Raw genomic sequence first — 26,740 nt, forward strand, 5'->3', positions numbered from 1 at the left:
CACCAGAGGGCACAGAGGTCGGACCCCCTGCAATCTCTTACTTGTAAGTAACAAGTAAATCTTAATGGGAAATCCTGCTGGTGATATTTATATGAAATTATTTTTGGTTGTGGAACGAATCGTCATCGTCATCAGATGCTCAGCTGTGATTGGCTGAGCACAGTTTGGCTCAGCCAATCGCGGCTGAGCAGCTGATGACGCGGAAGAGGGCGGCCGGCACTCAGGACGCTCGGAAGGGTTCGGCCGGGCCGCCCGAAGACGACATCGCAGACTGAAGATCGGAGACGAGTCGGCATGTGACAGGTATGTATAGTGCACCACACTTCCGGGTACACGGGTGGGGGTGTTGGGACACGGGGAAGGGGGCCATTCACAGACATAACATACATTACAAAGTTGTATAACTTTGTAATGTGTGTTATTCTGTCAATAATTCTTTACCGCCGCACTACCCCTTTAAGGGAAAATTTGCTTCGCTATGTGAGTAATTTGGATTATAAGCAGTGGTGTAGCTACCATAGAGGCAGGGTAGGCAGCTGCTATGGGGCCCGTGCAGGTGGGGGGCCCAGGGAACCCTCTATACTCTCTCTCTCTCTCTCTCTATATATATATATATATACAGAATATATATATGCGCAGTACTTTGTGTTGTGCGTAGGGGAGGGGGCTTACAATTTTTTGCCATAGGGCCCTGTAAATCCTAGCTATGCCTGATTATAAGCACCATTCCCGGAAAGAATTATGCTCATAATCCAAGGTTTTACTTTGTATACATATATATTTCTATTCCCTATGGAGTTTGTATTTGTGGGACTTGTAGTTTTTATTGGTATTTTTTTCTGACTTTTGGAGGGGAGTCACTAGCGCTGTATTCAGCAGAGATATGTGCAGGGACTAGGGCAGCACTGCAGTTCCCGACACAGCCACTGGTGGCAGCAGAGGGGCTCTGTTGCTCCTTTCTGTTGACAATTTAAAAAGGGACAGTTTCACATTTTTAATATAGTTATAAAACTTTATGTAAAAAGATATTTTATTCACCAAAATGAAAGCTAGACTCTTGTTGTTTGCTATGGACCACTCCATAATTTGTGTATTACTGACGACCTCCGCTGTTCTGTGCAGCCCGTCTAATGTCACATCACGTCACTTGCCCTTAAACAATATGGCGTCCGAACAATATGGCGTCAGTGACGTCACCGCGCACAGTACGGCGTGACGGAAGGAGCTGGTCTGTGGAGCAGCAGGCGGTACTACGGGTAGACTGGGCGAACTGGCTTGTACTGGGCCGCAGGATCCCGTCTCCGTTTCCCGCTTGTTATCCGGCCTGAGTGCGCGGCTGTGAGGGGAGGCGGAGGCCCCGGGAGGGGAGAAGATGCCGCGTCCTGTGTGGCAGTGCCCGGCCATTCTCCTGCTGCTGCTGACGGTGGCGGCTGCGGCCTCGGACGCTTCCTGTCCGGCTCCCTGTGTGTGTGAGGGCAGAATGCTGGACTGCAGCCGGAGGAGGCTGGGGAGGCTGCCCGCAGCGCCACTGCCCGAGGGCATCACCAGCCTGTGAGTATACGGGACACCGGGGGCTGCTGTATATATACGGGACACCGGGGGCTGCTGTATCCATGGGGGACACCGGGGCTGCTGTATATATAGGGGGACACCAGGGGCTGCTGTATATATACGGGACACCGGGGGCTGCTATATATATATACGGGACACCGGGGGCTGCTGTATACATGGGGGATACCAGGGGCTGCTGTATACATGGGGGACACCGGGGCTGCTGTATATATAGGGGGACACCAGGGGCTGCTGTATACATGGGGGATACCAGGGGCTGCTGTATACATGGGGGATACCCGGGGCTGCTGTATACATGGGGGACACCGGGGGCTGCTGTATATATACGGGACACCGGGGGCTGCTGTATATATACGGGACACCGGGGGCTGCTGTATATATACGGGACACCGGGGGCTGCTGTATATATACGGGACACCCGGGGCTGCTGTATATATACGGGACACCCGGGGCTGCTGTATATATACGGGACACCGGGGGCTGCTGTATATATACGGGACACCCGGGGCTGCTGTATATATACGGGACACCCGGGGCTGCTGTATATATACGGGACACCGGGGGCTGCTGTATATATACGGGACACCCGGGGCTGCTGTATACATGGAGGATACCCGGGGCTGCTGTATATATACGGGACACCGGGGGCTGCTGTATACATGGGGGATACCAGGGGCTGCTGTATATATACGGGACACCGGGGGCTGCTGTATACATGGGGGATACCAGGGGCTGCTGTATATATACGGGACACCGGGGGCTGCTGTATACATGGGGGATACCAGGGGCTGCTGTATATATACGGGACACCGGGGGCTGCTGTATATATACGGGACACTGGGAGCTGCTGTATACATGGGGGATACCAGGGGCTGCTGTATATATACGGGACACCGGGGGCTGCTGTATACATGGGGGATACCAGGGGCTGCTGTATATATACGGGACACCGGGGGCTGCTGTATACATGGGGGATACCAGGGGCTGCTGTATATACGGGACACCGGGGGCTGCTGTATACATGGGGGATACCAGGGGCTGCTGTATATATACGGGACACCGGGGGCTGCTGTATACATGGGGGATACCAGGGGCTGCTGTATATATACGGGACACCGGGGGCTGCTGTATACATGGGGGATACCCGGGGCTGCTGTATATATACGGGACACCGGGGGCTGCTGTATACATGGGGGATACCAGGGGCTGCTGTATATATACGGGACACCGGGGGCTGCTGTATATATACGGGACACTGGGAGCTGCTGTATACATGGGGGATACCAGGGGCTGCTGTATATATACGGGACACCGGGGGCTGCTGTATACATGGGGGATACCAGGGGCTGCTGTTTATATACGGGACACCGGGGGCTGCTGTATACATGGGGGACACCAGGGGCTGCTGTATATATACGGGACACCGGGGGCTGCTGTATACATGGGGGATACCAGGGGCTGCTGTATATATACGGGACACCGGGGGCTGCTGTATACATGGGGGATACCAGGGGCTGCTGTATATATACGGGACACCGGGGGGTTGCTGTATACATGGGGGATACCAGGGGCTGCTGTATACATGGGGTATACCAGGGGCTGCTGTATATATATAGGGGACACCCGGGGCTGCTGTATATATACGGGACACCCGGGGCTGCTGTATATATACGGGACACCCGGGGCTGCTGTATATATACGGGACACCCGGGGCTGCTGTATATATACGGGACACCCGGGGCTGCTGTATATATACGGGACACCCGGGGCTGCTGTATATATACGGGACACCCGGGGCTGCTGTATATATACGGGACACCCGGGGCTGCTGTATATATACGGGACACCCGGGGCTGCTGTATATATACGGGACACCCGGGGCTGCTGTATATATACGGGACACCCGGGGCTGCTGTATATATACGGGACACCCGGGGCTGCTGTATATATACGGGACACCCGGGGCTGCTGTATATATACGGGACACCCGGGGCTGCTGTATATATACGGGACACCCGGGGCTGCTGTATATATACGGGACACCCGGGGCTGCTGTATATATACGGGACACCCGGGGCTGCTGTATATATACGGGACACCCGGGGCTGCTGTATATATACGGGACACCCGGGGCTGCTGTATATATACGGGACACCCGGGGCTGCTGTATATATACGGGACACCCGGGGCTGCTGTATATATACGGGACACCCGGGGCTGCTGTATATATACGGGACACCCGGGGCTGCTGTATATATACGGGACACCCGGGGCTGCTGTATATATACGGGACACCCGGGGCTGCTGTATATATACGGGACACCCGGGGCTGCTGTATATATACGGGACACCCGGGGCTGCTGTATATATACGGGACACCCGGGGCTGCTGTATATATACGGGACACCCGGGGCTGCTGTATATATACGGGACACCCGGGGCTGCTGTATATATACGGGACACCCGGGGCTGCTGTATATATACGGGACACCCGGGGCTGCTGTATATATACGGGACACCCGGGGCTGCTGTATATATACGGGACACCCGGGGCTGCTGTATATATACGGGACACCCGGGGCTGCTGTATATATACGGGACACCCGGGGCTGCTGTATATATACGGGACACCCGGGGCTGCTGTATATATACGGGACACCCGGGGCTGCTGTATATATACGGGACACCCGGGGCTGCTGTATATATACGGGACACCCGGGGCTGCTGTATATATACGGGACACCCGGGGCTGCTGTATATATACGGGACACCCGGGGCTGCTGTATATATACGGGACACCCGGGGCTGCTGTATATATACGGGACACCCGGGGCTGCTGTATATATACGGGACACCCGGGGCTGCTGTATATATACGGGACACCCGGGGCTGCTGTATATATACGGGACACCCGGGGCTGCTGTATATATACGGGACACCCGGGGCTGCTGTATATATACGGGACACCCGGGGCTGCTGTATATATACGGGACACCCGGGGCTGCTGTATATATACGGGACACCCGGGGCTGCTGTATATATACGGGACACCCGGGGCTGCTGTATATATACGGGACACCCGGGGCTGCTGTATATATACGGGACACCCGGGGCTGCTGTATATATACGGGACACCCGGGGCTGCTGTATATATACGGGACACCCGGGGCTGCTGTATATATACGGGACACCCGGGGCTGCTGTATATATACGGGACACCGGGGGCTGCTGTATATATACGTGACACCGGGGGCTGCCGTATATATGGGGGATACCAGGGGCTGCCGTATATATAGGGGACACCCGTGGCTGCCGTATATATATAGGGGACACCCCGGGGCTGCCGTATATGTAGGGGGACACCCCGGGGCTGCCGTATATGTAGGGGGACACCCCGGGGCTGCCGTATATGTAGGGGGACACCCCGGGGCTGCCGTATATGTAGGGGGACACCCCGGGGCTGCCGTATATGTAGGGGGACACCCCGGGGCTGCCGTATATGTAGGGGGACACCCCGGGGCTGCCGTATATGTAGGGGGACACCCCGGGGCTGTATACAGGATACCCGCGGCTGTGTGTGTATATGTGTATATATATAAGTTACTTATATATGTTATATTATAAGTTACTGTACAGTATGGAATCAGCATGTGGTGTATAATATATTATAGAGTAAGTGCAGAAACCTGAAAGACAGCTGCAATTTGTAGATACAGAATGGAACTGCAGATGCCCATAATGCAGGAGCGTAGTACAACAGGCTCGAATAGAGAAGGAGGGCTGCTGTCAGAGGTCTGTGTGGTCACATGACAGCAATGGGGAAGGGTGTATTTTCAGCATGGACCAATCAGAGCTGACAGAGACTGCAGGGAGCATGAAGGAATGAGCAGGGCAGATGTGGGCACATACATGCAGCACTCTCTGTCCGGAGAGAGAGGGGTTACAGCTATGAAGAGATTACCTCCACAGTCCTGTCCCCTGATGCAAGCCCCAGCCTGAAGTGGATCTGCTATGATTTGGAAGGTGAGGGAGACTTCCTGGGTCAGAGTACAGTGCTGTAGACCCCACTGTGCATGCCAAGCCCCTCCCCCATTCGCCCTCCCGCCCAGTGCAGGGAGCTCTTAAACCAAAACAATGCTCTTAAACCAAGTCACAATTTTGAAAAACTGTGAGCTCTTAAACCAAAACGCTCTTAAACCAAGTTACTCTTAAACCAAGGTACCACTGTGTGTATATATATATACATATATATATACACACATACACACTGGGGGACGCACGGAGCGGCTGTATACACTGGGGGACGCACGGAGCTGCTGTATACATGGGGGGACGCACGGAGCGGCTGTATACATGGGGGGGACGCACGGAGCGGCTGTATACACGGGTGGGGGGCGCACGGGGCGGCTGTATACACGGGTGGGGGGGCGCACGGGGCTGTATACTGGTGTATTGGGGTATACGTAGGTGTCTGTGTTGTAATACTGGCTACTTGGGATGTTATTATCCTTTGTATAAGAATACCGCCTAATGTGAATGGACGCCTCGGCGACAACGCTCTGTTCCCGTTGGCTCAGGGGAGGTGTCAGGGTGATGTCATGTGACCACTCCATCTAACCTTATGTTTTTAGTCCTTGTGGTCAGATGTCCCTATGGACGAGAGTTTGGCCAGGTTTCTAGCGGTGGATCTGGGGATTAGTGATGATCAGTGACCCCCATCCTTTGGCTCTCCAGCTGTTACAGAACTCCAGCTCCCCTCATGTCCTGCCAGGGGGCAGAGAATCCCACCTCCTCCACCAGCCCAGTGTCATTCCCTACAACCCCTTTAGAGGTTTGCGGTGTGTTTGGGACTGGTTGCTGTGGACGCTGGCTGTATGTGGGGATGAGGAATGGTCAGTATAACTGCTGCAGGCCGTGTTGTGGCCATTACAGGGATCAGATGTGGTCACATTACTGTTCTGTGAAGCATTTTAGCCTGCCTCTACTTTCTGTTCTGCTGTGAAGCTAGATCCAAGTAGGGAGCAAGTATACATTCTCACTTAAAGGTGTTATCCAGCAGAAATCTTTTTCTTTCAAATCAACCGGTGTCAGAAAGTTATATAGATTTGTATTCTACTTCTCTTCAAAAATCTCGAGTCTTCCCATACTTATCAGCTGCTGTATGTCCTGCAAAAAGTGATGTATTCTTTCCAGTCTGACACAGTGCTCTCTGCTGCCACCTCAGTCTAAGACAGGAACTGTCCAGAGCAGGAGAGGTTTTCTATGGGGATTTGCTGCTGCTCTGGGCAGTTCCTGACTTGGACAGAAGTGGCAGCAGAAAGCACTGTGTCATGCTGGAAAGAAAACATTTCCTGCAGGACATACAGCAGCTGATAAGTACTAGGAGACTGGATAGAAGTAAATTAAAAATCTATATAACTTTCTGAAACCAGTTGATTTGAAGATTTTTGCTGGAGTACTCTAATACATGCCAACTCACTGCTCTGTGTAAGTGTGAGCAAGACGGCTCATGTTTTCTCTCGGTGGGAGATACTGATCACATGACCTGCCTATCAGCCGCGATATCACACTGTGATTTATTGGGATAATGGCGGCTACGGATCCCAAACTGAAATGGAGATAATTGGCGGCTGAAAGGCGTCATGTCTGTGGGTGCCGCAGCTAATCTCTCCCCCCACAAGTCTGACTGCTTTTCTTTCTATGTACATAATTGAGGGAATTGAGGTCCCTGAAGAACTTTGATATAAAAAATTTAACTATTTTGGCTCAGCGGCCATGTGTCAGCTGTCGGCTCTGTTTTGAGGGAGTTATCTTGATTTTGACAGCCCTTCCAAATGCTATTTTGGAAAAGGTTAGTTGACTCCTCAAGGACGCGCCCTAGTTTGGTACTTAAAGATGCAGTAAATTGGATTTCTCTTCTCCCATGCTGTATGAGGACTGGAGTCCATGAAGAATGAAGAAACCCTTTTGGGTTACCTGTAATGTGTTAAACTTTTAAATAGTGTAGAAGCTACAGCTATTCCACCTTCCATCCATGTTATTCCCACATACTGTGTATTGTCCAGCTGTGCAACGGAATGGAGTTTGGAGTTCCCGGTATCATTGTGATCATCTGTTAAAGGGTACCTTCACACGTACCGAATGCACTGCGGATCCTGGTAGTGTAAAGGTCTATGGGGGTTACATATCCACAGCAGAATATTCATTCCACTGTGGATATATAAGCCGGCTCCTTTAACCCCCTGCATCCCCCTGCCTGCAGCGTCCATCCCAGAGCATACATTACCTGCTCGGCGCCGCCTCTGTTTGAGCTGCCGTGCACTGATTGGCAGATGAGGAGCGAGGGGAGCCGGGAGCCTCACACAGCCGCAGCGCCAAGCAGGTAATGTATGCTCCGGGCGGCGGGATGCGCAGGGTTAAAGGGGTCGGGTCATATGCTGGCAGCGAAATGAAAATTCCGCTGCGGGTATGTGACCCATTCAGCTTCACACTACCAGGATCCATAACTGATTTTGCTGCAAACTCGCAGCATGAAATTCGTTGTGGATCCAGTATGTATGAAGCTAATCTAAGGGTAGCTTCACATGTACCGTAACACTGCGTTTTTGGTGCGATTTTTACATGCTCGTTTTGATTTTCACATGAAAATCATGTGAAAATCAAAATGCGCTTGTAAAAAACGCAGCAATAAAAACGCAGCGATACGGTACGTGTGAAGCTACCCTAAAGCTGCGCTGCTGTGTCAATGCAGTGCTGCGAAGATGTAAAGCAGAAGTTTGGTGTCAGCCTTGCCCCCATTAGAGCCAGGAAAGAGGTGGCAGAACATAACATCATGCACCCCCGTGTCCAGCACTGGGGTCCGCTGTCTTCCACTCTGGTTCCCGATCTCATGACTGCTTCCTGGTCCTGGACCCAGGTCGCAACGTGTCAGGCCTGCTCAGCCAGTCAGCGGCCATAGTGGGGTCAAGCCTCAGCCAAGGACTGGTAGAGCGTGCCTGACACATCATGACCCAGGTCCCCGCTCAGACCAGGAAGCGGCCGGGAACCAGGGACACGATTGGAGAACAGTGGACCCCAGCACTGGAGCCGCGGCGGTAGGTGCATGTTATGTTTAGCCACCTATTTTCCCTGGCTCTTTTTTGGAGAGAGAGAGAGAGAAAAAAAAGGCCAACACAGAACTTCTCCTTTATACTGTTTCAGAGCTCCTGGTGTAATGATACATGATGCTGGGAACACAGTTTTATTGCACACTGTCAGTATATACGCACCGTGCACAGAACATGGAAATAAGGCTGAAAGACTTAAATTGTTGAAATTCTGTTATGGAGATACGGCTGGGAAGGAAGTGAATGGCAGCCGTCTGCATCACTAATCTATCCTCTGTTGGTCATTTGCTGTACTGTATCTTGTACCACCACCCTGGAGTCAAAATGGGTCAGTTTGTGGAGAGTTGTCCATGCTACATACAATTCTAATCGCAACCTATGTTTCCCAATAATGGAGTGTGCTTTGATCTACCTCTTTATGTATGTTGTCCTCTGAAGCGTATGGTGTGGTGTTAGTACGGTGATTCACTTTTCTTATAGTCTCAGGAGTCTACATGTTGGGGGCTCAGTGCATTGAATAACCCGTTAGGTATTAAGCGAGTAAATTGTCAGCCTGTGAGTAATTCACACCTACATAAACACGCCAGAGGAGTGAGACAAAGCTGGAGCTCTATTTATATTGCATTTTTTTTTTTATATATATAGATAACACACCTGTTAAAGATGTGTATAGGCATGTGCATGAAATCTCTACATACAAGACCGGTATATGAGTTTAAGACAGGACCATTAACCCTTATGTTTCTTGGATTGTGGTTTTGTTAGGAGCCCTAAATAATTGTGTGAAAAGCCTTGATCAGAAGCTTTGGAAGTTTTTTTTTCTTCTTCTTCTGTGTGCATAGTCAGTGTATGGTGGACAATGGTCCATTTACATGTCCATGACATAGGTACGCCATGTGCTGCTGTATGCTACCTCCTTAAGGCATTGTATTCTCCCTATGATTTATATAGCAGGGTATGTTGGTGCCAGTGTCACCAACGCTGACCACTTTAACTTGATGCATCTAAATGCTTGATCTAAAATTCTTCCATACTGATTGGTGTAGTGGGATTTCCACCTAATGCTGGGGCCATACACACGAGTCATTAAAGGGGATATCCAGCATCATCCTGCCCTCAGGTTGTGTGTGGGGTTACAATTAAAGGGGTTATCCAGTGCTACAAAAACATGGCCACTTTCTTTGAGAGACAACACGACTCTTGTCTCCAGTTCAGGTGCGGTTCGCAATTAAAGGGGTTATCCAGCGCTACAAAATCATGGCCACTTTCCCCCTACTGTTGTCTCCAGTTTGGGTGGGGTTTTGAAACTCCGTTCCATTGAAGTAAATGGAGCTTAATTGTAAACCACACCTGAACTGGAGACAACAGTAGGGGGAAAAGTGGCCATGTTTTTGTAGCGCTGGATAACCCTTTAAAGCTTTATTCACTTCAATGGAACTGAGCAGCAAAACTCCACCCAAGCTGGAGACGAGCAGTGCTGTCTATGGAAGAAAGTGGCCATGTTTTTTAGGGCTGGATAACCCCTTTAAGCTCCATTCAGTTAAATTGAACTGAGTGCAAAAATAAACAAAGGACAAGAGTGGCGCTGTTTCTGGAAGAAAACGTCCATATTTTTCTAAATTAACCCTTTAAGGACATGGCCCATTTTCGTTTTTACGTTTTCGGTTTTTCCTCCTTGTGTTTAAAAGGTCATAGCACTTGCATTTTTCCACCTAGAAACCCACATGACCCCTTATTTTTTGCGTCACTAATTGTACTTTGCAATTACAGGCTGAATTTTTGCATAAAGTACACTGCGAAACCAGAAAAAAATTCAAAGTGTGGTGAAATTGAAAAAAAAAACGCATTTCTTTTATTTGGGGGAAATGTGTTTTTACGCCATTCGCCCTGGGGTAAAACTGACTTGTTATGCATGTTCCTCAAGTTGTTACGATTAAAACGATATATAACATGTATAACTTATATTGTATCTGATGGCCTGTAAAAAATTCAAACCGTTGTTAACCAATATACGTTCCTTAAAATCGCTCCATTCCCAGGCTTATAGCGCTTTTATCCTTTGGTCTATGGGGCTGTGCGAGGTGTCATTTTTTGCGCCATGATGTGATCTTTCTATCGCTACCTTGATTGCCCATATACGTCTTTTTGATCGCTTTTTATTACATTTTTTCTGGATTTGATGCGACCAAAAATGCGCAATTTTGCACTTTGGGATTTTTTTGCGCTGACGCAGTTTACCGTACGAGATCAGGAATGTGATTAATTAATAGTTCGGGCGATTACGCACGCGGCGATACCAAACATGTTTATTTATTTATTTATTTGTTTACTTATATTTAAAACCTGGGAAAAGGGGGGTGATTCAGACTTTTATTAGGGGAGGGGGCTTTTTACTATTAACAACACTTTATTTTATTTTTTTACACTTATACTAGAAGCCCCCCTGGGGGACTTCTAGTATATACACTGTGATCTCTCATTGAGATCTCTGCAGCATAGATATGCTGCAGAGATCCATGAGATCGGCACTCGTTTGCTTTCGGCTGCTGCAGCCGAAAACGAACGAGTGCCGAGCCGAGGACGGCGCCATCTTGGACGCGTCCCCGGCCAGCATCAGTAACGGAGATCGCTCCTCCGGGACAAGGTCCCGGAGGAGCGATCTCCCCCACTAGACACCAGGGAAACGTTGCCTCCGGTAATCGGAGGCAGCTGTCAACTTTGACAGCTGCCTCCGATTAGCTAATTAGCGGGCACGGCGATCAGACCGTGCCCGCTAATAGCAGCGGTCCCGGGCTACTCGCGGCACCTGGGATCGCGGCACTTCAAAGCGGGGCCGCCGCGCGGCCCCGCTTTGAAGTGCAAGTGCGGACATATGACGTACCGGTACGTCATATGTCCTTAAGAGGTTAAGTGCAAAAAAAGTGTCTGTCCTGGCGAAGGAATCCTTGTATAATATTTATGTGATCCTAGAGGATCCTCTGTCTCATTCTGTGGAGTTCTATAATAGGCCATATAAGCCTTTGGACCATTGCATAACTAGCATTTTCCTTAGTGTTATCAGGGTTGTATAACTTGTCTAGTCTGTCTTATGATTTATGAATCGAAAGCTGCTCCATTACTGTTGCCTCATGTGACATAGAGGGATCAGTCATGTCTGTTTCTTCTGTCACACGGGATACTCCTGTATTCTCATCGATCAGATATCTACGATTCTCATACAATCTTCTGGGTTATGGGATTTTCTAAGTTCTTTTGGTTAAAATGTAACTTTCTTTGCTATATAGTGCTATCCAGAGTTATATCATGTGCATTGCAACTTTTTCTTAGCACATTGGCTGCCTTGCTTGTGATACCGCTTTTAGTCCTGAGTCTGGTATACAGTCCATTACATAGCTGGGCTCCCAAAATGGCTGCATTACACCCTGTATTGTATGACTGGAGTGCACCTATTGGAGCAAATGAAAAGAACACTATATAAAGTCAGTACAAGGAAGACTCAAAGCCATCACATGAACTGAATGCAGTCTGCTGCCCCACCAGTCATTGGCTGAGCGGCCTGTCACTACCCAGAGCTTCAACAGCAGCTGCAGTGAGCCAGGAGCGTAGACAGGTAAGTATAATTATGTATAACAAGGGCTGCACTGACATCACTACAAGATAATTGGGCTGTTTAATAGGCTGTGTAAACAAGCGTCGATCTGGCAGATCAGCACTTGCTTGCTTTTTTAATCTGGCTGTGTAATACAGCTCGCGGCATGGGGCAGAATTATGTCACTAATCATTTCAGAATCCTAGCGGCGTCTGTGTGGTATGGCAGATTTGTTACGCATCTTAGGGTACTATTACACAAAGCGATCTTTGACGACCAACGATTAACCATAAATGAACCGCTATGGCGAAAGACCTGAAATCGTTCTCACAATTATATGGCATGATGATCGTTATTGCGTTCGTCCTGTCGTCGCCACTGTGTTCGCCGCTACTGCGAACGACCGATCAACGTCTTATGACATGAGAATGATCAGCCATAAAAATAGGTCCAAATTCTATTAAAACGACCAACGATTTGTCTTTGGTCGTTTAATCGTTGTCTGCTATTACACTAAGCGTCTAGAGAGGCACAAGTGAGTCTAAGGGTAGTATTAGACGGGGCGATTATCGATCAAAAAATCGTCAAATCGTTCGGATTTGAAAGATAATTGTTCCGTGTAATACCACCCTTAGGGTGCTTTTACACAGAAAGATTAATCTAACAGATTTTGGAAGCCAAAGCCAGGATTTAAAAAGAGGATAGATCCCAGTCTTTTCTTTATGACCTGATCCCTGTTTATAGGGATCCCTGATACCTGTTTATTTCCTGGTTTTGGCTTCAAAGATCTGTCAGATAAATCTGTCGGTGTAAACGCACCATTAGACTCACTTTTGCCTCCCTAGACGCCTTTGACAAGCTATCTAAATGCAGAGAGATGACAACCACAGATGTTAGGGACATTTCCATTTTTACCTAAAAAAAGTGAATAAAAAATTCTTTCTTTCTGAGATACTGCAAACACTGACTGGATTGAGATCAGTTCTGATGTCCCTCCTTCCTGTATTGTCTTCCTGAATGTGTTTAGTCTAGCAGTATGCTGGGCTTGGAGAGTAGCCGGAGCTGTACTTGACATATGTGATATAGTGTCTGACTATAGGCCTGCTTCTGTTTGTGCCTAGAAAGCTTTCAGGTTTTCAGTGTGAATTGCTTTATTACATCAGCCAGTTATTAGTCAGAGATGAGTGATCCTCGAGCCCCCTCAGCAGACCCCAGTGTGCGCCAGGTTCTCTCATCTCTAGTCTCAGGCTTTCTTGGTCGGATGGAAGAAGCTTTATTTTGACGAGGATTTGGCTTATTTATCCATCATGAAATCTGTCTTTTATCCCTATTTAAAAAATAGGTCCTTTTCTGGATCTACACATTCCCTTTAAGTTTTACCACAGAGAACATAAAGCACTGCATGGTGCCCATTTTAACGGACTGGCTATGTAATGCATGGACGCTTTAGGGGAATTTATTACTACTAACATTTGTTTCGACAGATTCATTAAGAGATGCCTGCCTCTTCATAGGTCTGACTGTGCGACAGCTGACCCCTGCACAGCATAGTGACATCTACACCAGCCCCCAGCCAACGTAGATTTACACCAGTGTACTCATGGAAAGTTAGACATACAAGCCCCTTGTATACCAGTGTGGTGTAAACTCATTCAAAACGACCGGCAAGGGATCGCTGCAAAATCCACTGCGGATTCGGTACATGTGTTTGTACCCTAAGGGTGCGTTCACACATACAGGATCTGCAGCAGATTTGATGGCGCAGATTTAAAGCAAATCTGCTGCAAATGTTGTACGTGTGAACGCACCCTAAGGGTTCTGGACACTTTCAACTTTTTTGTTGTTGTTGTAAGTGCTTTCTTTGATATAAGTGTTGCACTGAGTTTCAGGATTCATTCATGTTCAGACCCCCTAATGTAGGGATTGGGATCCTGCCGCTCTATAGCTGTTGCGAAGCGGGACAGTAAGGGTCCTATTAGAAAAAGGTCTATGCAGGCACGCACCGGCGACTGATTTCTTCCTGCAGCACCATGCTATACAATGTATTTAAGTGCGCTGCCAGAAGAAATCAGTCTTTCCTGTAGTGCTAAGGGGTGTAACACCTTTTCCCCCCTCCTATACCTGACCCTGCTTGTGGCTGAGCTTCCAGCCATACAGTTGAGCAGCTTGCTGCACTTTAGGAGCTTGGGAAAGCCTCTGCAGACTACTCAGTGCTGGTGTGGGAACTTCTGAAGGTTTGGTACTGTGAGGTAGAATTTCAGGATCCCATTTTTTGTGTATATAGTTTGGGAGGTGGCATAGGGGGCAAAAATGTCATATACAAGTGATAGAATGTGCAAAAGTAGGAGTCACCGGCACTACTCTCTATTAGAGGCTTGTATATTGTATGCCACCGTTCACTGAGGACTATGATTTGCCTTTGGGGTGCTCCTCGTAAGTAAGTAATGTGTAAACAATCCAAGTAGAGAGGAAGAAGTGACAAGTGATAGAATGGCTATATATATAGATATATATATATATATATATATAATATATTATATAGAGAGAGAGATAGATATATATAGAGAGACATATATATGATATATATATATATATAATATATATATATATATATATATATATATATATATATATATAATATATATATAAATATATATAATATATATATAAATATATATATATATATATATATATATATATATATATAGAGAGAGAGAGATCTGTGCAGCTCTGTGTGTGTGTGACACACGGGGAGATCTGTGCAGCTCTGTGTGTGTGTGTGTGACACACGGGGAGATCTGTGCAGCTCTGTGTGTGTGTGTGTGTGTGTGTGACACACGGGGAGATCTGTGCAGCTCTGTGTGTGACACACGGGGAGATCTGTGCAGCTGTGTGTGTGTGTGTGTGTCTGTGTGTGTGTGTGACACACGGGGAGATCTGTGCAGCTGTGTGTGTGTGTGTGACACACGGGGAGATCTGTGCAGCTGTGTGTGTGTGTGACACACGGGGAGATCTGTGCAGCTGTGTGTGTGTGTGTGACACACGGGGAGATCTGTGCAGCTCTGTGTGTGTGTGACACACGGGGAGATCTGTGCAGCTCTGTGTGTGTGTGTGACACACGGGGAGATCTGTGCAGCTCTGTGTGTGTGTGACACACGGGGAGATCTGTGCAGCTCTGTGTGTGTGTGACACACGGGGAGATCTGTGCAGCTCTGTGTGTGTGTGAGACACACGGGGAGATCTGTGCAGCTCTGTGTGTGTGTGTGACACACGGGGAGATCTGTGCAGCTCTGTGTGTGTGTGTGACACACGGGGAGATCTGTGCAGCTGTGTGTGTGTGTGTGACACACGGGGAGATCTGTGCAGCTCTGTGTGTGTGTGTGACACACGGGGAGATCTGTGCAGCTCTGTGTGTGTGTGTGACACACGGGGAGATCTGTGCAGCTCTGTGTGTGTGTGTGACACACGGGGAGATCTGTGCAGCTCTGTGTGTGTGTGTGACACACGGGGAGATCTGTGCAGCTCTGTGTGTGTGTGTGACACACGGGGAGATCTGTGCAGCTCTGTGTGTGTGTGTGACACACGGGGAGATCTGTGCAGCTCTGTGTGTGTGTGACACACGGGGAGATCTGTGCAGCTCTGTGTGTGTGTGTGACACACGGGGAGATCTGTGCAGCTCTGTGTGTGTGTGTGACACACGGGGAGATCTGTGCAGCTCTGTGTGTGTGTGTGTGTGTGACACACGGGGAGATCTGTGCAGCTCTGTGTGTGTGTGTGACACACGGGGAGATCTGTGCAGCTGTGTGTGACACACGGGGAGATCTGTGCAGCTGTGTGTGATAGGGGGAGTAGGTGCTATAGGGTTAAATGTTCCCACACATTATTTATTCCCTGTATTCACCTTATTTCGCCTCACCTAGCACCCCAGGTTACTGCTAGACAAGCACAGTTACTTCAGGTGACAATTCTTTCATGTCTGTATTGTTCCATCAAGTTGAGACGGATTGTTCGGTTCCTTGCAGCAAATTGCTTGGCATTACATTGAGTTTTTGAAGTATTTCCCCACCCTTCCCCCCAGCACAGATGAGCCAGGTTCGGCCTAATAGGTTGACGCTTCACCAATCAGCCTCGTGTTGCTATAGGGTTCAAAGGCAAACAGATCTGTGCTGGAACGGCCGGTCTGCTTCCTGCTCCACGCAGCACTGCAGAGACGGCACACTATTTTAATTACGGACACATCCACCGTTCAGACATCTGGTATTAGTTAATCCGTAATAAGAGGGCTTTCAGGTTTCTCAGTCTGTAGACGGTTATGAGTGGCCGGTGTCTGCCAGAAGCTTTACATTGTTCTGCAGGATAAATTCACTCTATCATTGCCGCACAATTAGCTATTGTTAACCTGGTCACAGGATGTACGGCTCAATGTATAGACGCAGTGCTGAGACCTATATCAGAGGAAGGCCCGGGGTCCTGCAATGAATGTTTTATTTGTTCCATTTGAAAAGTAGCTGGTAATTGGAAATATCATGAAAGGAGCAGACTGGTACATTGCCTCTGGCCGCTGCTATGATATCGCGGATCCTCTTTTTGATGGAAAAGAAGACTTTTTTTTTTTTTTTTTTTCTCTCCTAAAAGCCTTACCATGACTTGTCTCAAGTGACTTTCAGATCAAGTAGCAGGCGTAGGAAAGCTGAAAAACTCATTTTCCACTATGGCAGCTGCTCAAAATGACTTGATGGAAACTTCTTTCTCTTTTTTTTTTTCAAAGCAGGAAATTTATATCTAGTTTTATACAATTGCCGTTCTATTATTATATACGTTTTCTAGCTATATTAGTAAGGGCAATAGACACCCTTGCCATGGAAAACATTGTTTTTATATATAGTAGTGGTTACAGTGAGCCCCAGACTGCAAGATTAATTTTCACCTCCCCTTACAATAAGTCTGCCCTATTTTTATTTACTATGTGTCCTTTGCATTTATGTATGTCATTTAAATATGAATGTGAGTATGTCCTTTAAAGGGATTTTTTTTTTCCTTTTAAATCAACTGGTGCCAAAAAGTGCCAGAGATTTGTAATTTACTTCTATTAAAAAAAATCTGAAGGTCCTCAAGTACTTATCAGCTGCTATATGTCCTGCGAGAAGTGGTATTCTTTCTAAACTGGAGAGCTGAAGAGATTTTCTGCTGCTCTGGTCAATTCCTGACATGGACAGAGGTGGCAGCAGAGAGCACTGTCAGACTGGAAAGAATACACCACTTCCTGCAGGACATACAGCAGCTGATAAGTACTGGATTTTTATTTTTTTAATAGAAGTAAATTACAAATCTTTGGTATCAGTTGATTTGAAGGAAAAAAAATGGTGTACAACCCCTTTAATATGTTGAATATGAGGCTTGTGTGTCCAGGATGCTTCTACCTTCACTAGCTCTCTATTCTTACACTGCCGTCCTCTTGTACAGGTGATAAAGGATCTCTGTCTTGTACCGATACTGAGGAGTAACCGCTCTGCCCTCCACTCTGCATCCTCCAAATATGCTTTAAAGAAGCATAGGCTATTAGAGCATAATATAGAGGCTCTTTTGTATACCTGTTTTATTTGATGTGACATCTATGGGTTGTCTTCCATGTTGTTCTCTATTTCCCTTCCGATATGTTTTCCAAATACAGCCTACATTTCCTGTAATGTCTCTGCAAAGCTAGAGGACAGAATCTCATAATACCATGTAATTTTCTGGTGGTCATACTGGGGATATCACATGACCCGGATGTAGTAATGAAATGTAAGGATACAGTTGAATTAGGATGAAGCAGATGACACTGCAGGACTACTAGGGGTGAATTGGCATTATATGGGGCAAATTTGTCATGATACTTTAAAGGGGTAGTGCGGCGGTAAACAATTATTCACAGAATAACACGCATTACAAAGTTATGCAACTTTGTAATGTATGTTATGTCTGTGAATGGCCCCCTTCCCCGTGTCCAGCCACCCCCACCCGTGTACCCGGAAGTGTGGTGCACTATACATACCTGTCACGTGCCGACTCGTCTGCAATGTTGTCTTCGGACTCCCCGGCCGAATCCCTCCGAGCGTCCTGAATGCCGGTCGCCCTCTTCAGCGTCATCAGATGCTCAGCTGCGATTGGCTGAGCACAGTTATGCTCAGCCAATTGCAGCTGAGCAGCCGATGACGCGGCAGAGGGCGGCCGGCACTGAGGACGCTCAGAGGGATTCGGCCGAAGACGACATCGCTGACTGAAGATCGGAGACGAGTCGGCACGTAACAGGTATGTATAGCGCACCACACTTCCGGGTACACGGGTGGGGGTGGTGGGACACGGGGAAGGGGGCCATTCACAGACATAACATACATTACAAAGTTGCATAACTTTGTAATGTGTGTTATTCTGTGAATTTTTCCCATTAATCACCTATCTGAACACTGCACAGGTGCCTTAATGATCGAGCCCATGTGCCGTGTTCACACAGGTGATAAATAGGAAAAAAATTTCCAGGGACATTCCTAATGATGAGGAGGGATGGAGGGGTGGTGCAAGCCTAGGTCATAGACGCTCTAGGCCACGCCAGTTTGACACAGGGCTGCACATTTAAAAGTAGTCCTTTAGGACAATAACTGCATCACCTGCTGAACGGACCCCAGCACAGATCTTAAAGTAAAAGCATCTATCTGAAGGTACAAGCGGTTTGGGGGGGGGGGGTGCAGATTGTGGGTACAGAGTCACTTTAAGTGGCATGGAACAGAGCTATAACTTCTTCTCAGTCATTCTGTAAAAATATACTGTATTGTGAAACTTCTTAATAGGGGTTGTCTGGCCTAACCAACTAATTTATAATGCTTGGGGGGGACATGGCAGTGCTGTATACTTACTAGTGATGTCACGATACCAGAATTTTGAGTTCGATACCGATACTAACTTTTTTATTTCGATACTCAATACCAGTTCGATACTTAGTAAAGTATAAAAAAACAAAATACAGTGGTAGAAATATAATACCCCTGCACTATTACAGTGATACCAATTTTTGGACTATTTTTATTTTATTGTGTTAAAAATAAAGTTAGTGATATCTGTCTAAGACAGCTCTGCTGCATCAGCTATCACGAAGACAGCTCTGCTGCATCAGCTATCACTAAGACAGCTCTGCTACATCAGCTATCACTAAGACAGCTCTGCTGCATCAGATATCACTAAGACAGCTCTGCTGCATCAGATATCACTAAGACAGCTCTGCTACATCAGCTATCACTAAGACAGCTCTGCTGCATCAGCTATCACTAAGACAGCTCTGCTACATCAGCTATCACTAAGACAGCTCTGCTGCATCAGCTATCACTAAGACAGCTCTGCTACATCAGCTATCACTAAGACAGCTCTGCTGCATCAGCTATCACTAAGACAGCTCTGCTACATCAGCTATCACGAAGACAGCTCTGCTGCATCAGCTATCACTAAGACAGCTCTGCTACATCAGCTATCACTAAGACAGCTCTGCTGCATCAGATATCACTAAGACAGCTCTGCTACATCAGCTATCACTAAGACAGCTCTGCTGCATCAGCTATCACTAAGACAGCTCTGCTGCATCAGCTATCACGAAGACAGCTCTGCTGCATCAGCTATCACTAAGACAGCTCTGCTACATCAGCTATCACTAAGACAGCTCTGCTACATCAGCTATCACTAAGACAGCTCTGCTGCATCAGCTATCACTAAGACAGCTCTGCTGCATCAGCTATCACTAAGACAGCTCTGCTGCATCAGCTATCACGAAGACAGCTCTGCTGCATCAGCTATCACTAAGACAGCTCTGCTACATCAGCTATCACTAAGACAGCTCTGCTGCATCAGCTATCACTAAGATAGCTCTGCTGCATCAGCTATCACTAAGACAGCTCTGCTGCATCAGCTATCACTAAGACAGCTCTGCTGCATCAGCTATCACTAAGACAGCTCTGCTGCATCAGATACCTTGACTGCCCACACAGCTGCTATCTGCACCAATCACCAAAATTGCTGAGGAAGAGGAGGTTACACAGGATCGCACACAGACTATAGCCAGAGCAAGGCCGACCCCCCCCCCCCCCCTTGTCACCCCCCACATCACTGATGTCTGCTCCTCACAGCCCCGTCCCCTCCCCCACCTGCCAGCCGGCTCTATCCTCACATGTGCTGCACATCCACCCGCCTCCTCCGTCCTCCTCTCCGGGACCTCCTGCTCTCAGTCTTCTCTCCCCAGCCCCCAGACCTCTGTGCAGCTCCGGCTCCACTGCATAAATCATTTCCCTGATAACAGAGTCTGGCCGAGCCGGACTCTATTATCAGAGAGACACCGGCAGCGGGGGTCTGCTACACACAGTAGCCACCCCTGCTGCATACGGAGTGGTTAGATGCCGCTGTCAGTGTGACAGCCGCATCTACACAAGTGCCGGCTATTTGAAAATGGCGCCGCTGGGAGCTGAGGGAGAGCCACGCAGCGGAGGTGACCGCAGGGGGCAGGGAGAGGCATACAGAGAACACGGCCGACGCTCAGATAGCCGCCGGCCGTGTTCTCTGCACTGTACTTTATGCACTGCACTATTATGCAGCGTAACATGAAGTATCGATACCAGGAAATCCTGGTATTGAATCGTTTTTTTGCCCGAAATATCGATAGTAGTATCGATATTTCGGTGCATCGTGCATCCCTAATACTTACCTGTTCAGCTCCACTGCAAATGCCGTTTCCCACCTGTTTCCTGTCAGACTGGCGCATCAGCGGAGTTGTGAAGAAGATGATGTGGGCGTCTCAGGAACGTTTACAGACGTATTTTAATAATCATTCATAATTATGGCCTCAAAATACGCCGGAAAAAAAATTTGTTACCTAAACCTTAACTTGAGTCCTGGTTTTCATTTGCTTTTAACCCTTTCCCTGTGATAGAAAGCAGCAGCCCCATTTATGATGCACATTACATCAGTTTGCTTCATAACAGATGGCACCACAGTGTTCACTGCTTTGAAGCCGCATCTTCTCTCAATATGGATCTGCATTGTGAAAATTCTGCTCAGTTTTTTGTTGTTGTGAAATATTTCTTGGATCTAGATCATAGTCGTGGAGGTAAATGTTCTGGTCACATTTGATGGGAAACGAATGTCTGATTTCGTAATATTGATGGGGTATGTATGGGACTGTTTACATGCAATGTTGTAGCAAATAGGATGTATTTTTAAATACATGTATTAGTAAAATTAACAAATATATGCTGTTTATTTAAAGCGTAACTGTCATTTCAGGGTCATTTTTCTGAAAACATTAAATATCAACAGTACAAGCGATTTTAAGAAACTCTGTAATAGGTTTTATAAACCAAAAGAGTTTCCTTCTGTACTGAAAAAGCAATCTCCCAGCCTCCCCCCTCACTTCAGAAGAAGCAGGATTTCTGTGTCCATTATGTGGCTATGGAGAGGGGAGGGGCTGTTAGGAGTGACTGAGCACGGAGCAGTCCTGCACACCACAACACCCTGCAATCTTCTCTCAGTAAGTTCATAGATAAGCATTGACCTTTCTGACACCTGAATTTAGTGTTTTAGGTGCCCAGAGAGTCTACAAACAGCTGACCTTCATGTCACCTCTTCCTGCTCCCTCATCTCCCTCAGCCCCTCCCCCCTTCATAAGCTTACAATGGAGAGAGCAGAGCCCGTCTTCACTGGCTTCTCTGTAATGAAGACGTGTTTGCCTGATAATGCACAGATAAGAAGTCAGGGGGGGGAGGCTGGGAGATTGCTTCTTGAGTACAGGAGGCTTTTTTGGCTGATGAAACCTATTACAGAGTTTCTTAAAATCGCTTATACTACTGATTTCTGCAATAAATAAAAATGACAGTTACGCTTTAACCCTTTGAGGACCAGGCCCAAAATGACCCAGTGGACCGCGCAAATTTTGATCTTAGTGCTTTCGTTTTTCCCTCCTCCCCTTCTAAGAGCTCTAGCACTCTCAGTTTTCTATCTACAAGCCATGTAAGTGCTTGTTTTTTACAGGAATAGTTGTACTTTGTAATGGCGTCATTCATTTTACCATAACATGTACGATGGAATTCCAAATATATTATTTATGAAGATATAAATAGGTGAAATCGTAAGAAAGAATGCAATATGGTAACGTTTGGGGGGTTCCTGTGTCTACGTAATGCACTATATGGTAAAAGCGACATGATACCATTACTCTATAGGTCAGTCCGAACACAACCATATGCAGGTTACACAGATTCTCTAATGTTATATATATTTTTTTTTTATGAAATCCTTTTTTTTTGGCAATTAAATATTAATAAAATGGGCCTGTTGTGACGCTTATAACGGTTTTATTTTTTCACCTATGGGGCTGTATGGGGTGTCATTTTTTCCGCCATGATCTCTAGTTTTTATTAATACCATATTTGTGAAGATCGGACGTTTTGATCACTTTTTATTGATTTTTTTAAATATATAATGTAACATAAAATCGGTAATCTGCGCACTTTTTCCCCTCTTTTCGTGTACGCCGTTCACCGTTCGCAATGACGCTTGTTATATTTTAATAGATCGGACAATTACGCACGCTACGGTATATTATATGTTTATCTATTTATTTATTTTTATATGTTTTATTTATATAATGGGAAAGGGGGGTGATTTAGACTTTTATTGGGGGAGGGGTTTTGGGGTTGTGTGTTAGTGTTTTGAACTTTTTTTTTTTTACACTTTTGAAGTCTCTTTGGGGGACTTGTACATACATTAGTTTGATTTATACACTGATGATTGCTATGCCATAGGCATAGCATTGATCAGTGCTATCGGCGATCTGCTCATTGAGCCTGCCTGTGCAGGCTCAGTGTAGCAGATCGCCGATCGGACCGCATGGAGGCAGGTAAGAGACCTCCAGCAGTCCGTTTCAACGATCGGGACCCCCGCAGTCACACTGCGGGGGTCCCGATCGGTAAGTGACAGGGGACTCCCCCTGTCACTTACACTTAAACGCTGCGGTCGCGCCGCGACGATCGCGGCGTTTAAGGGGTTAATGACACGCGGCAGCGCGATCGCTGCAGCGTGTCATTACCGGTGAGGTCCCGGCTGCTCACTGCAGCCGGCCCCCACCTCCTATGAAGCGCGCTCCGCTCCGGAGCGCGCTTCATAGCGGGAATACCACCCATGACGTAAGGTTACGTCATGGGTCGTCTGGGGACAGACTTCCATGACGTAACCCTACGTCCAGGGTCGTCTAGGGGTTAAAGGAAAACTATCGGCAGATTAGATTATTTTAACCTGCTGATATGTGCACAGGAAGCTGAGGATAAAGTAAGTTTCTTTTCGTTTTCGTGCAGTTCATAGTTAAATCCCTAGGTCAATATGGGGCCTAGGGGCAGAGACTAATGGTGCATTGACACGGAACGATCATCGTTCGAATTTTAGCGATAACTATGGCGTTTGAGTGATAATCGGCTCGTGTAAACAAAGCGAACGATCAAGCGAGGAACAATAAATTGTTCATCATGATCTTTCAACAAGTTCTTAAATCATCTTTGGTTGTTAAATAGGAAATTTGCAGACCGCTTCGTGTAAACAGTCTTTTACTTATTCTCCCTATGTGTGAGAGGCCTAAGCGATCTTCAAACGATCGCAATAACGATTTTTGCAAACGATATATCGTTCCCTCTAAACGCTGATCATCATAAAAAACACTTACTTCGAAATCGTTAGTTGTTCAATTGGGGCGAATTATCGCTCAGTGTAAACGCAGCATTACTCACCAATCTGCTCCAGCTGATCCACCCCTCCTAATGAATATTAACGGACCAGGTTGGCCAGGGATGGGCTCGATTGGTGCTTTGGGTAGCGGTAGTCCTGTCCCCAGTGCTCTAAACCGATGTATTATTCTATGGATATAACTATAAACTGCTTGGAAACAGCACCAAGGATGAATCGTTCATGTCGGCTGATCTTTTCGTCGTTTGTCCTTCAACCATGTTGAAAAACAAACGACTGTGATAGCAGCGATCTGCTGCCTTTGCTGCGTGGAATAGTCAGACCGCCACTATCCCTTATGGGCTGCCTGGACGATCTAGCGCCCCTCCAGCACTTACCCGCTCGCTGCTGCTGTGTAATAGCGGTGGCAGCGAGCAGGGAACGAGGAGCAAACAAGCGCTAATAGCACTCGTTTGCTCCTCATTGTCGCCCCATGGAATAGGGGCTTTAGAAACTTACCTTCATCCTCAGCATACCATGCACAAAAGGGTGATATTAGCAGGTTAGGGTCCATTTACACGGAAAGATTATCTGACAGATTATCTGCCAAAGATTTGAAACCAAAGCCAGAAATGGATTTGAAAAGAGGAAAAATCTCAGGCTTTCCTTTATGGCCTGTTCCCTTTTTATAGTCTTTCTGGCTTTGGCTTCAAATCTTTTGCAGATAATCTGTCAGATAATCTTTGTGTAAATAGACTCTTGGAATCGTCTCCCTTTGAACATAGAAAACATAAAATAAATATAGCGTTTATCTTGCAAAACTGCTTGCAATCACAACCCCTGTTTTCTTTAAAAAAGAATTTGTAATGGCTACGCTTTAACCATAGTCATCCAGATTGGCATTTTTTAGTGTAAATGATATATTCCGTAATCACTGTTAATTCCATTCACTTTGGGGGTATGAGCTCGACACACATTATGCTGTTTTGGGGAATATACAAGCGGATTGTGAATTTAGCTGAAGATAACGCTCCGCTATGGAAATAAGAAGCACGTATATGGCTGTATAAAGCTGACACGGCCGTGTGACATGCCAACATATGAGAATGGGTCCTTCATGGCAGTTTGTGTTATAATGGGTTTAATATTTCATTAGGAGACCATCTCTGCTGGGAATCGGGGGATATCATATGGATCCAGAGCTGATTTCATGACATCATTGCTGGTGAAATATTAATGAAGTCCCTTCAATTACAGCCTGTCAATAGACAGCGATGCAGACACGCTTCCATTTGCTCTCCTTGCACACGTTTAGCACTGGCATTTAATTCTGCAGCCCTTTCTCTCTCCTCGCCATATAAACAAACCACATTTGCATTAGCTATGTGTGAAAGCAGGAAATGGCATGACGGCTGTGTTTCATTAGATGACTGCGAGGAAGAGTGAAATCCCAGCTCAGAGACGTGCGATTCGCACACATTCTCCTTACTGCTGTGCCGAAGATCAGGCAATTACATAGTGTCAGAATGACAGCAGGGACATAGCATTGAACTTGGGAAAGTTGAGTACTTGCCAGGGTTTTATGGTGTTACTTGCAAAATCTTTCAACCTACATGAAACCAGAAACCATTTAACATATGTATTTAGTCTTCATAATTCTTCAAAAATAAAGTGAAGTGTGTAGCTGAGCTGTAGTGTGGATTAAGACCCAGTAAATGGCATAGCAGGGATAGCAGTTTTTGTATTTTTCTACCTCTCAACCTGGAATTAAAGAGGATTTGCCTCATTTTACGTAAAGAACATGCTGCCGACTACAACTCATATTTTTTTATTTTTTTTTATTTTGAAGCAAATAACAAATAGATCAACTATTCCTTAGGGCCAGTTCACACAGAGTAAAACTGGTGGAAATATGAATCCCGCTAAACTCCGTCAATACTGGCAGTCTATGCGAGGTCTCAACCACCTCTCTCTGCGCGGTAGAATTTACATGTCAGTTCTTCAGAGCGGAGAGAGGAGGTGCGCAAGCCCTCCCATAGACTGCCAGTATTCAGAGTTTGGCGGGATTCTGCGGCGGAGAGTTCCTTCGCTGAATTTCTGTCAGTTTTACTCCGTGTGAGTAATAAAGGCGGAATTCCACGGCAGAACCCTGCCTGCCTCAGTGTCACACAATGTTAATTCTTTTGAGCGGAGAGCAGCTGAAGCGAGTGCGCACATGCCATCCCATAGAGACATGAAGGCAGGGAGAGTTCCGCCACGGAATTCCACCTATTACTCAGTGTTAACATGCCCTTAGCGGAAGTTGTAGACTATACCTAAAGGGACAAATGTTGCAGTGAGCGTTAAAAAAACAATGACCATTAACATGTTATTTCTTGACTTTAATAAATTGTTTGGTATTTAGAACAAGTGACTGATGTGCACCTTTCTTCCCTTTAGGGAGATCAGCCATAACTGGTTGACGTTATCCAACAGCAGCCTGGTGCCGGAATTGTACTCTCTCCAGGAAGTGTAAGTTTTTTTTTTAATTTCAGTTTGATTGTTCACAAGGGAGCTGGGTGAATGGGACAGATAACCAAAATGGTTTATAATATGACATGTATTTCTGCAATAAGGTGCATGGGATTGTGAGGGAATTGCATCTGACATTCATGTTTAGTGTTGAGCAAATATCAGAAAATTGTGTGGGCGAACCTGAACTTAAGGCGTCTGGAGAAATTGGCATGCCACCGCCCTAGGGCTCCTG

General features: G+C 46.8%; 1 protein-coding gene across 1 annotated transcript in view; it reads left to right on the forward strand.

Moving 5' to 3' along the window:
- Positions 1 to 1,229: 1,229 nt before the first annotated feature.
- Positions 1,230 to 26,740, forward strand: part of LRIG2 (leucine rich repeats and immunoglobulin like domains 2) — a 62,740-nt gene continuing 37,229 nt past the window's right edge. The window contains exons 1-2 of the mRNA XM_069944709.1: positions 1,230 to 1,551; positions 26,434 to 26,505. Coding sequence (XP_069800810.1) covers positions 1,373 to 1,551; positions 26,434 to 26,505 — 251 coding nt within the window. The 5' untranslated portion in view covers positions 1,230 to 1,372. The remainder of the gene's footprint in view (positions 1,552 to 26,433; positions 26,506 to 26,740) is intronic.

The sequence above is a fragment of the Dendropsophus ebraccatus genome, chromosome 11 (genome assembly GCF_027789765.1).
Source record: "Dendropsophus ebraccatus isolate aDenEbr1 chromosome 11, aDenEbr1.pat, whole genome shotgun sequence".
Taxonomy (NCBI): Eukaryota; Metazoa; Chordata; class Amphibia; order Anura; family Hylidae; genus Dendropsophus; species Dendropsophus ebraccatus.